Raw genomic sequence first — 12,643 nt, forward strand, 5'->3', positions numbered from 1 at the left:
CCCAAAGCAGCCCCATCCCCTAAGGGGAATATCAGTGCCCACACATGTCTCCCATTCATATGCAAACCAGGGTGGACCCTGCTTAGCCCAGGGGGCAATTCATGTTTGCTACCACAAGAACAGCTCTCCTCTCATAGAAGGAGTGGAGGGAGGTGGCCTTAACACTACACAAGGGCAGCTGGCCTTTCTGCACTGAATGTGGAGGCCGAAAAGAAACTTACACTTGTAAGCAGAAACGACATTTGTTTGCTGTTGCCTGGGTGGGAATCCATAGCTATTTTAGCACGGATGGCCCAACATGTTTGCAGCAACTGTTTCAACTGAAGTGATGCCAGAATCCTTGACTGTAGGCCAATGATTCCACCCCCCCCAACACTGTTCAATAATCCAGCCTCTGACACCATTGACTGTAAATGCATTGTTGATATGGAGGAAAATAGCATCTCAGCTTGGGACTAATTGGATTTCTTATGTTTTGGAGGCACCCAAAGTTCACCAGACATGTTCAATTCCCTTTTAATGTTTATATTGGGCAACCTGGCTATTGGCCAAGTTGCATTCTGCTTTATCTCAAACTGACACACAGTCGGGGTGGGGGGATGAGCTTATTACATAGCCTTCAAATAGGACAGCACTTATTCGTGCATGGGTCCTCGATAGGACAGAGCTGATTGTTCCCCAGCAAACATTTTTGGCATGAAAAAAAGAACTTTCCAGGAATCCTGAAAGACCCTCCCAAAATTGATCACAGCAGTGTTCTGCTACTTATAAGAGCTTCTGCTTCGAAACAATTTTTTGTTTGTTTTAAAAATCTCCATTTAAAAAACAACCCTCATAGTAACAGTGACATCGTCATACAGCAGATGAGATTGGGTTACAGGATGATAAGCAAGCAAAGCTAGTTCAGAGCGATGGCACTGACTGCACCCTGAACAAGCTGTGTTTACTGTCAGTGGTAGCATCACAGAGTAAGACCAGATTGGCTGCATGGTACTGTTAAAGTATGTGATACCTATTTTCTCTCTCTTATGATACTGCTATTAGAAGAAAACTATGCATAAGGATCAGGGAAGTCAAATAGAACAACAGGAAGGAAATGGAATAGGAATAGGAGTTTTTTATAATGTCTTACCGAAGAACAAAGAGGAAGCCAGCCAAATATTTGCAGGGAGAGAGTCCTACACTGAAGTGGTTTAAGGAGAAAGCATAGAGGTGAGAAAAAGCACAAGGAAATAGATGTGTAATAAGAAGCAGAGGGTTTCGAGATCTGTCTGAAGTTTTAAAGAGCAAAAGTTCATCTGAAACACATAGATTTCAGATGAAATTTGTCAGCACCTCACCCAAAATCGAGGGAAGGACCTCTGCACTTAGAGGAACAAGCTAGGTTCCCATGCTTTCAGCTCATCACACAAACACCAGATGGAAAGCCACGAATCTATGGTCCAGCATATCCTTTGGGGAGGCTGCATTCAAATGGGGTCCAAGAATCTCCATTGTAAAGACACAGCTAAGTGGAAGAACTTCATCCAGACAATTATTCAGTAGGAAAAACACTAACTCTAAGAAGGTTGCAATTGGATGGGTGCAGTCATTATGTGGCTGCAGAAGATACGAAGAGAAGAAAGAGAAATATAAAGTAAGAGGATTTACATTTAGCAAAAAAAGGTGCCATTTAGCTCAAGGTCGTAGTGTGAGGGAGAGGGGTCTTCTCTTTGCCCCCTGTGCCACGGCATCAAACCAGACTGCTCCCCAAGCTGCTATCGCGCTCAGAAGGGGAAAATCCGAGGCCCAATTTCTGCCCATAAGTTTCCACCTCTGCAACTAATAGCAGCTCTTTGTAGGGAGTATTTCAAGGTGTCCTTTGTCTCTGAATCCAACTGTGTTGTGAATCCAATAGATGAAGCATTATTATAACCGACTGTAATCCCCTACAGGCAATATATACACAAATGTATGTCTACTCCAGCTGTTTTCTGCCCGCCACATGGCCTGTACCAGGATATGCTGGGAACAGCTGACTCAATTTGCACCTCGGCCTGGGGGGTGGCCGTGATTAGGGTGCCAGTTCCGGATTTGGTTAGGGGGGAGTCACAACCTCATTAAAGAGAGGCTTCCTTCGCTAGTCCTCACAATATCTATATTAGAGCTACTAACTGGAAATGTTTGACTAACAAGCAGAAGGTTGCCGGTTCAAATCCCCACTGGTACCTATACTGGGCAGCAGCGACATAGGAAGATGCTGAAAGGCATCATCTCATACTGCGCACAGGAGATGGAAATGGTCAACCCCTCCTGTATTCTACCAAAGACAACCACAGGGTTCTGTGGGTGCCAGGAGTCGAAATCGACTTGATGGCACACTTGACCTAACTTGGTCCTTTAAGCTTCAAGGCAAAGTGAAATGCCTCCTCAGTATATTTTCATCTTGGGTAGGAAAATCTTTTGAGGGGAGAAAGTAAACTAGGCCCTCAACAGCTGGTCAGCCTACTAATTGCTTTTTGGAAGGAAGGAAGGAATCACACAATTTCCCATCACCCATACTTTAATTCTGTGAATTCTCAATTTTTCAAAAGAGCCTTTTAAGTGTATTTTAAAGAGCATTTTGCTATTTTATTGATAATTTTTAAAAACCATCTTCCTGCCATTTCAGGTGCTCCAATATATATGCAATTGTGCACACTTTTCTGCTTGTGTTGATTTAAAAAAAAACCAACCTAGAAATCTTTTCCCCCTTCTGAAGAGCTCTTTGTAATTTATATGCTTGCATAATACCCATAAAAGTTTATTTTTTAATTACTACTACTACTACTATTATTATTATTTCATTCAATTTATATACCTACCTAAAGTGGCTCAGGGCAGTTTACGTTAAAATCTTTGTAATTTACTATGCCTCTGACCAACATGATAGCTTTAGGACACAGCATTAAAACATGAAATAAGGCCTTTTGTTGTATTCTAATTTTCTTCAATCCCCTCTTTTCCCATTTCACCTATTTTTGGCCCTTGTATTCTGTCTCTGCTTCTGTGTCCTATTGCATAATTTCCTGCGTCCCCCACTGATAATTCAAATCCATTTCAGCTATATTGCAGTCTCATTACATATTTTGAGAATAATGCTCCATGTTGCAAAATTCCCAGTGAACATGGATTACTATAGTTCCCATGGCAATTCTTCCCATACACAACACACAGGAGTGTTTTCTTTAGTAGCAACATGCATTACTCTCTTTGCTGAGAATGAAACATATGCAGTCTATCAAATGCCAGCTTTCAAGGGTTTCAATTTCAGTAACAAATGCAAGGGAATCAGTGACATAATCTCAATGGATAGAATGAGAATAGAGTTTTGGACTTGCAATTATCGCTTGGCAACAAAAGGATTTACAGTTTAGACGTGGGGCAAATGTGCTCCAAAATGTTCTCCGACGATTCTCAGGGAGAGAATATGAGGCAGGAAATTCTGCAAATTTTCTGCTGAGAGTAGAATGTTATTTGAATATTCACCAAATAATTCTCTCTGTTATTTCCAGAAATGGTGTTTTATTTCCTCCACAGACCAAGAGAACCAACCCAATAAACCACTAAAAATACAGAACCACCACCCAACATTAGAAATAATGTCATGAAATAATAAAACAACAAAACGTTATTTTGTTGATTAAATGGAATCTATCAGCCACTTGTGCAGCTTTTTTTTTTTAAGGAGGTCTCTATTGATTGATTTGTCCCCCAAAGTATTAAGTATTCTGGAGCTCTGAATTCTTTGTTAAAATGCCCCCAAGAAGCCATCTCTAGATAGAAGTGCAAATTAGAATTAATTTTGGGGGGAAATAAAATTTTATTAAATTCAAATTAAATTCAAACTCTGAAAAAATTCAAGAGGTAAGAATTTGGAGAATAATTCTCCAAAATATTCTCACCCCTTATAGGTAAAAAATAATGGGGGCGGGGGGGGAGAAATCAAATTGGAGAATATTCTTTTCCAAGTTGCATTACAGCTTGCCACAATACAACATGACCACATGGTTCTTGTAACATTGCAATAGCCCACGAAATCTCCTAAGCAGCCAGGGGTGTAGCAAGGTTGGAGTGGGCCCAGAGACAAGGTTTTAAAATGCCCCCCCCCCGCTCACTGAAGCTCAGCTCATGAAGTAAATAAATCTTAAATGAGGCTGAATAGTGGTAACAAAAAGCATAGTAAATATCTCCTATGTGCCACAATAGAACATCATCCTAAATTATTTTTTTAAAGGTTTTGTAAATTGAATACAACTGAAGGAAGCCCGGGTGGATGCACGGCTGGGGGAGTCAGTCATGTGACTTGCCTCTGCCCCCCCCCCCAAGGCAGTGGGGCCCCAGACAACTGTCTCCCCTTGCCCTATTGTAGTTACGCCCCTGGGGTCAGCCCTCACCCAGCCACACAAAGGACTCTGTGTGGCTCAGATTTATTCTCAGTATGTTTGGGGCTCTTGAGGTAGGGATGCTCCTGAAATACTGACTCAGATGTCTTCCTGGATTTTAGTGTAACCCCAAAGGACTAGGTAATATTGGAAATGATCTGATCTTGTTTCCAAAGGCAGATGGATGCATCACAAATTCTCCATTGTTCTTGGATAAATAACAACAACAACAACAACAACAAAAAACATCTGCCACACAATACACCAGATATAACTGTAGTCGAGAAGAAAGAAAAACAAGTCAAAATAATCGACATAGCAATACCAGGTGACAGCAGAATAGAAGAAAAAGAAATAGAAAAAATCACCAAATACAAAGATCTACAAATTGAAATTGAAAGGCTGTGGCAGAAAAAGACCAAAATAATCCCAGTGGTCATTGGCGCCCTGGGTGCAGTTCCAAAAGACCTTGAAGAGCACCTCAACACCATAGGGGCCACAGAAATCACCATCAGCCAATTACAAAAAGCAGCTTTACTGGGAACAGCCTGTATTCTGCGACGATATCTATAACAGCAACAACATTGACAATAAAATTCAGCCATCCCAGGTCCTTGGGAAGGACTCGATGTCTGGATAAAACAAACCAGTCAATAACACCTGTCTGACTGTGTAAACAAGAAATAATAATAGATAAAAGCAAGGTTGGAGGCATGGAGTGTATACAGCTCCCAAACTAGGGTAGGAGAAGCTAATAATAACCTTGAGAATGAATCCAATATTGGGGGACATGGACCAATGTTCTGATGGCACAAAACACCACCGTACACTTTATATTATTCTTCATTTCAGTTTCACTGTTTATTCATTATATACACAAAACAAATGCAATATGGCTTTTCAGACAATAGGAGCTTGCAGCTTTTTGTCGCTGTTGTCTTGATATACCAACATGATGACATTATTATCAGGGCTCTAGTTAGTCCAACTTCAGCAACTTGCTACCTTGTAAGTAAGCTGTCACTGTATTTTCTGGGCCTTGCCTTCATAAATTCATCGCTAGGAGCACCAAGCAACATTTACAACAACTTAACGATGTGCCGGATATCTGCTTGGATATATTTCCATGGGCATGTGCTTCCCCTAAGGATTTCTCCATTCCTCTGGACTAATTATTGCATGTAATTAGAAGAACCCATTAGAATAAACATAAGTGGCAACCAACCCTTTAAAGTATGTCAGTTTTATTTGCAAGTAAAGTATCTATTAGGTGCAGTTTAGAGCTGGCACCAGCCATGGGAAAGCACTTAATTTTTGCTGAGCCAGAATCCTCCCATTCCATGGCCCCATTTGCAATCGCTAAATTGGGGGCATTTCACTGATTTTCCAAGAGTGGGGGGTGATTTGGGGGAATGGGTCCATGACTGGAATTACTGGATTCTGAGGGATGGGGCAATTACTGGATGTTGGGGAAGGGGCAATTACTGCTAGAAAAGTGATGTCCCTCTTGATTGCCACCAATTCCCCCTAGACGGCCACCCTGGGAGAACAAGTAAAAATGGAAGAACTCATGTGGCCAATTTTCCAGCAGTGGGCAAATTTGCAATGGAAAGAATTTTGCAACCATATCTGTCTGGCTTTCTATGTAGCCTGCTCAAACAGCCACCAGTGTGAAATGCTGAACCCTATCAGGGTAATGGCACGATTTACATGCGATTTATTAAGGCTTGAAATTAATTTATTCACAGTCCAGTTCAGCTCCATCTGTGGCAATGGAGATGAACTACTTCTGGCTCAGTAGACAGTGAGCTTATGAGCGCCATGTGCCTGATGGGCAATGAGGCACTCTCGAAACAGAGGCATGCAGACTGTGAAGGCTACAGCATGGCTTGCCTAGGCATGCCCAATGCTTAATTTGTGCAGGGAGGAAGGCTGGGGTCCAACTCCATCCGGAGGGTTATTCTGGCTCTGGGAGACATGTTTCCTAATTCTAGATGGATTGGAATCGATCGCAGTTACTCAGCAGTTAAGGAAAGACACTCAAAGCACTCAGCACATGCTTAAGTATACTCTCTACAACCATCTTGGGGGAGCAGATGAAAATTATAAGCCAAAAGGACTAAATACAATTCATCTCCTTGATGCATGCCTTGGGAAAGCACATTTTGGTTGCAGAAGAGGGCAACCAAAATGATCGGGGGCCTGGAGCACCTTCCTTCTGAGGCTAGGCTACAGCATCTGGGGCTCTTTACCTTGGAAAAGAGGCAACTAAGGGGAGACATGATCGAGGGGTATAAAATTATGCATGGAGTGGAGAGGGTGAACAGAGAGAAATTTCTCTCTCTCACACACAACACTAGAACCAGGGGTCACCCCATGAAACTGAAGGTCTAGATACTGAGCTAGCTAGACCAATGGTCTGACTCCATATATGGCAGCTTCCTAAGTGGCTCGGTTACTCCCTTAAAGCTATGCTCCCCAGCAAGTTAGTGACCCAATGCACGCCCTTTGGAGACATCCTGCGAAGAAACCTTTTGTATACGGAGGCTGACTTGCCCCGTTTGTTGTTGCTCCATTCTGACTCACCTCAAATGCAAGCCCTCGGAAGACAGGGTGACATGAGTTACCGTGAAATTATTGCTTTCCCCAGGAGATTCATCATGGTTATCTTGTTGTTACTGTGTGAGCGTAACTGATATTCCGCAATAAGTTTCAATTAAGTTGTCAGGCTGCTGGAGAGAGTACGGGAGCATTTTTGACTTCTTGCTTATTACTTGTGCTCTTGTCTCTATTGTTCTTGGCACCACGTAGACATTACACTGCACTCAAGCATCCCCATTCCTTTCTGTAACTATCCAAGTGGGTTGCAGCTGATCCCACCGGTTCCTCCTCAAAGTATTCCCATTGTGATGCAGTCATGTGGGGAGGTGCCCTGGAGGAGTGTGGGGTGACTCAACAAGTGGCCACCTGACCTACAGAAGCCTCACACAATCCCACCAACTGAGCTATGGAGGCATTCAGTGGCAGGGTTGTGGTGTGGTCAGGAGAAGGGCTGAATCTGAGAAGGGATCATCACCAGTGGGGATTCTTATATAGAAAGTATCCTGGACTAAGGAGGAGCGAATAAGTCAACATGCTTAGGTTGCACTTCATTCGATATTGCAGGATCTGGCAGGTCATCAAAAGATAGATATACCTCTCTTGAAAGAGAGAGATACGTCTCTTGCGGTCGCTGCACTGGTTACCTATTTGCTGCCGGGTCCAATTCAAAGTGTGAGTTCTTACCTTTAAAACCCTTCAGGGCTTAGCAGCTGTTTACCTTCGGGACCGCCTCTCCCAGCCGGTCCTGTCCCGTCCTGTGAGATCTTCTCACTCAAGTTGTCCTTCTTTCGGTCCCTGGTCTCAGAGAGGTCCATAGTACACTGGTCCCTCTACTTACGAAATTAATCCGTTCCGAATGCACATTTGTAAGTTGAAAAATTCATAAGTCGAAAAGCGGTTTCCCATAGGAATGCATTGGGAATGGATTAATGCGTTCCGGAGCCTAGAAAAAAGACCCAGACCCCCAGTAAGGCTTGCAAACTGCACAGGAACATTTCTTTTCAAGAATAAACAGGCAGTAAACAGGCAGGCAAGTCAAGGAAACCGCATGTAAAATTCGTAAGTCGAGGAAACCCCATCTAAAAATTTGTAAGTCGAGGAAACCCCATCTAAAAATTTGTAAGTCGAAAAAACCGCATCTAAAACCGGATCTAAAACTGCCGTTTGTAACTCGAAAAATACTTATGTCGAGTAGTTTGTAAGTCGAGGGACCACTGTACTAGGGCCTGTGGAAGGGCTTTCTCTGTTGCTGCCCTTTCACTTTGGAATCCCCCCACCCCGATTCATTCTGCCTCCCCCCTTTCAGCCTTTAAAACCTTATTGAAGACATTTCTTTTCCACCAGGTGTTTGCCCTTTAATTCTTAATTTAAAAAAAAAAAAAATCTCAGATGCTGTTCTTGTTTGTACACCTCCCTGAGTCTGTGGACTGGGCAGTATATTAAATCTTTTATGAACTAACTAACTAACTAACTAACATCTAGCAGATACGAGGCATTGTGCAAAGAGAACAAAACCCTGGTCATTGCATATGAGACTTAAGCATGAAGGCCCACTAAAATATATCTATTTGGGGGGACTGAAAGGAACCTACAGAGAAGGAAAATCAAGGAAGCATTATTTGTAGAGAAACTGAGACCTGATATTAATGCTCAGGAGGTGCTAGATGATGCCATGAAGTTTATTAGCCTCTGATGACAATCTCAGGTGTTCCCCCTCCCCACCCACCCCACCCCTTATTATCTCTCTGCTAGTCAGGGAACTGTGTGTTATCACGTCTAAGGAATTTAACAGCGGGGGAACTGTGCTCATTTGTTTTTACTTAATTGAGGATGGTGTTTTATACCAAAACATCTTATGGTTTTATGTTTACCAACTTTTAGTTTTTCTTTGTATGTGCAATAAAAGGTATTTTTGTTGAGACTAAGGAGGAGCTTCAGCCCTTAAATGTAATTAATAAATATAATACATATAACAAATAGCCCCTTGCTACTGAATTTAGGTTTCTGGTCATACTACTACTATGAGTATTTATATACCACTTTTCAACAAAAGCTCCCAAAGTGGTTTAGATAGAGAAAAATAAATAAATAAATAAATAAATAAATAAGTAAGTAAGTAAGTAGGGAAGGAAGGAAGGAAGGAAGGAAGGATGGATGTCTCCCTGTCCCCAAAGGGCTCACAATCTGAAAAAGAAACACAAGGTAGACACCAGCAACAGGCCCTGGAGGTCCCATCTAGCTCAGTATTGTCCACACAGACTGGCACTGGCATCAAGTCTCCCTTTCATATGCAACCAGGGCAGACCCTTCTTAGCTAAGGGGACAAGTCATGCTTTCTACCACAAGGCCAGGGTGGAGAGCATCCTCCCCTTCACATAAGGGACAGAAGGTGGTCAGAAGGCCTTGAATACCCCACCATCCAGGGTTGGTGGACACCACGAGAGCTGAAATCCCCACAAAGGCTAGCTACTGCTGGTATTTTGCACATGCTCCAGAAGAAGTTAGCCCCTCCACCTTCAGCAAGGATGGGTCTCTCTCCACCAGTGCCCCCCTCTGGTAAGCCGTATGGTATAGTGGGGAGGGCCTGACGTACATTGAGAGGGGAGGCCTTTGCATTCCAGAAAGCCCCATTTGGGTTGCAAAGGGGTCCGAGACCCACTGATAATTAATTTATTGGAGGGGGGGATGTTGTGACCCCAAACAAGGTCACCCATCATTGCAGAAAGGCAGTACAGTGCAGAGATCAGGGCAGCAATCCTGGAAGGTAGAGACTCAGCTTCAAATCCCTCCCAGCCCCAGGCCAGTAACTCCCCTCAACATCACCTACCTCACAGGGTTGTTGTGAGCATCCCAAGTTATCCCTCTACCCCATTAACAGTATATACTGCCCTGAGTTCTTTGGAGGGAGGGCAGGATAAAAATGGTAATAAGTAAATAACCCTCAGTTTTGCAAGATACCTGCCATTCCCCTTTGAAATGGCCATTTATGCATCTTGTGCCCAGGATTTTGCAACAGGTCTATGGCAAATGGAGAGATTAGCAATCAGGGAGGAGAGAAAACAGCCTTATGCGCTCATGAAACTGAAGCTATCACTGATGCTGCTGCCAATTAACATGAAAACGAATGACTTTGTTCTCTCGGTAGGTGACCTGTCTGCACGATTTCTTTGGGGATGATGATGTGTTCATTGCCTGTGGTCCAGAAAAATTCCGCTATGCACAAGACGACTTTTCTCTGGATGAAAACGGTAATATCAGTCGCATTGTTATGGGGGCTGGGTACGGGGGCTCTCCTTCTCCCTCGTCGGCTTGCAGTTGGATTTTCATGGGGCTGCTTGTTGTAGATGATAATATGTTGTGTGTGTGTGCCCACCACCAGTTCATGCAGGCTACTTTCTGTACCCACCCATTGGTTTCGTACTGCCTGAAAAAGTTCCCCTCCCCAGCTCCTTCAGTTCAACAGGGGTGAATGCTTATGAAGAAATGAGACTCACGTGTGTTGGTTGCAGCCAGGTACACAGGTTTTAGACTTATATACCTGACTAGAGCTATATGGAGAGGAACTGCCCTCCCCTAGCTGAGATAGCTTTGAGCATATGATGGCCAAAGGTAAGTGGGAAATGTTGCTGTCCTTATGCAAACTCTCCATTTGGACGTGAAATCGTTCAGATGTCTTGCCCAAAGAGGATCCTCTCCTAAATGAGCTTCAAAGTTCCCTTGACATTTTGCCAGTGTTTTGCTTGAAGAGAGCAATGCACCAAGCTTCAGACTGAACTCAGCAAAATTTGGGGGACAATTCCAGTAAAGGAAGTAAAAGTAGATAAGTAAACAGTAAGTAGTAAAGTAAGTAAGTAAGTAATAGCAGAAGGAGGAAGAGGAGGAGGAGGAGGAGAAGTTGAAGAAGAAGGAGTTGAAGAAGAAGAAAGAAGAAGTTGAAGAAGAAGGAGAAGTAGGAGGAGGAGAAGTTGAAGGAGAAAGAGAAGAAGAAGAAGACAACTATGTATATCAATGGGTTATCATTTAGAATGGAATGCTTGCAGATGGACCATGAGCTAGGATTAAAACTGTTGTGCTAGCTAGTTGTGCTAGACGCTAGTCATATGCTAGTGTGATTTTCTTTCTGTCTTTATTTTTGCATATCCTGCTCTGCCTCCAAGGAGCCCAGATCTGTGTACATGGCTATGCTTATCCTCACAACAACCCTGGGAGGTACTGTAGGTTAGGCTGAGAGAGAAGTGACTGGCCCAGAGTCACCCCATCAGTTTCATGGCTGAGCAGGGATTTGAAGTCAGGTCTCCCCAGTCCTAGTCCAGCTCTCTAACCACTACACCATGTGGTGCATTTCATTTGTTTTATGCAAAACAAGCCAGTTGTACCTTTTGCCCAAGAGCACCATAGCTGAAGAGCGCAACTCTGTGAATCCCTGTTCTTCTTCTTTTGCCTCAGCTTCTTGCACTGGTACAACTTCCTTTGTCACACAAGTGCTGCATTGCTCTGGAAGTCAGCAAGCAGCAAGAGCAGGTCCCTCCCCGAGGGGTGTTTCGCAGTCTAGAGAGAGAGACAATGGAGAGGTGGAGGCAAGCTTAAATAGGGGAAGGGTCTATAATTATTCGATATAAATGTACTTAGATTTAGTTGCAAGAGGATATGGGAGCTAGGGGTGGTACCAAAAGATTTGTGGAAAAGGTGGGTCTTGAGGAGGCATATGGAGGAAGCAAGAAAGGAGACATTGCTTAGGAGGTATGGGAGGGGATTCCAGGATCAGGGGCAGCCAGGAAGGAAGCAGATACCCATTTTCTGCTCTATCTGTGCCTTGGCTTGCGTGGCCCCTGTTTGAAGCAAGCTTGATGTGTGTATATTGCAGCAGAGAGAGGGAAATTGTCCCTTTTTCTTTATTCTGGGAATCAGGGGTATTAGCCTATTTGCCCTGCATATGAAATTTCAAGGCTTTTGTCTGCTGGGGAAATACATCGAGTCTATCATCAGGGAGGCCCCAGTGTCTTTATGTATACACAGACACTGGGAAATGCAGTCTGCAGAAGTTGCCATCTTGGCTCCTTGCTGATTGAACGGTTGGCACATGCTATCCTCTAATGGGCACTGACGGATTTGCCACAAGGCAAAAGAGGTGGTCTCATTAAGAGTGCCAACATTATACACTTCACGGAAACAGCAGTCGCTGCTAGGAAACGGCATCAGTTATATCCATATGGATGCATTTTGTATAAGATGCTTCATCACTCTGTGTTTTTTAAATGCTGATTTGCTTCAAAGACAGAATGCAGCAGCCTCCTGAGAATTAATCTCAAGGAAGGAAGGAAAGAGAGGAGAGGAGAGGAGAGGAGAGGAGAGGAAAGGAGAGGATACAATGAATATTTGTAAACCGCTTTTCAACAATAGTTCCAAAAGGGCTCACAATCTAAAAGAGGAACATAAGAGAAGAGAGGAGAGGGAAAAGAAAAATCTGGACAATGTTTGGTGAAATATCTGAAGCTAAGGCCAGGAGGGGCTCACTAGGCTTCCCTAAATAGATCCTTGGCCCTTCACATGACTGGTTGCAGAAAACATTATGCAAAACAAACACATATATGTATGAGTTTCACTTGCATAATTTATGCCACTTGCAGAATCCATCATTT

General features: G+C 43.4%; 1 protein-coding gene across 4 annotated transcripts in view; it reads left to right on the plus strand.

Moving 5' to 3' along the window:
* The window catches only part of DCX (doublecortin), a 94,392-nt gene that overhangs the window by 65,613 nt on the left and 16,136 nt on the right, over positions 1 to 12,643 (plus strand). For all 4 annotated transcript variants that reach the window (XM_053273973.1, XM_053273974.1, XM_053273975.1 and 1 more), the window contains exon 4: positions 10,150 to 10,252. In XM_053273973.1, coding sequence (XP_053129948.1) covers positions 10,150 to 10,252 — 103 coding nt within the window. The remainder of the gene's footprint in view (positions 1 to 10,149; positions 10,253 to 12,643) is intronic.

Source organism: Hemicordylus capensis, chromosome 11, assembly GCF_027244095.1.
Source record: "Hemicordylus capensis ecotype Gifberg chromosome 11, rHemCap1.1.pri, whole genome shotgun sequence".
Classification (NCBI taxonomy): Eukaryota; Metazoa; Chordata; class Lepidosauria; order Squamata; family Cordylidae; genus Hemicordylus; species Hemicordylus capensis.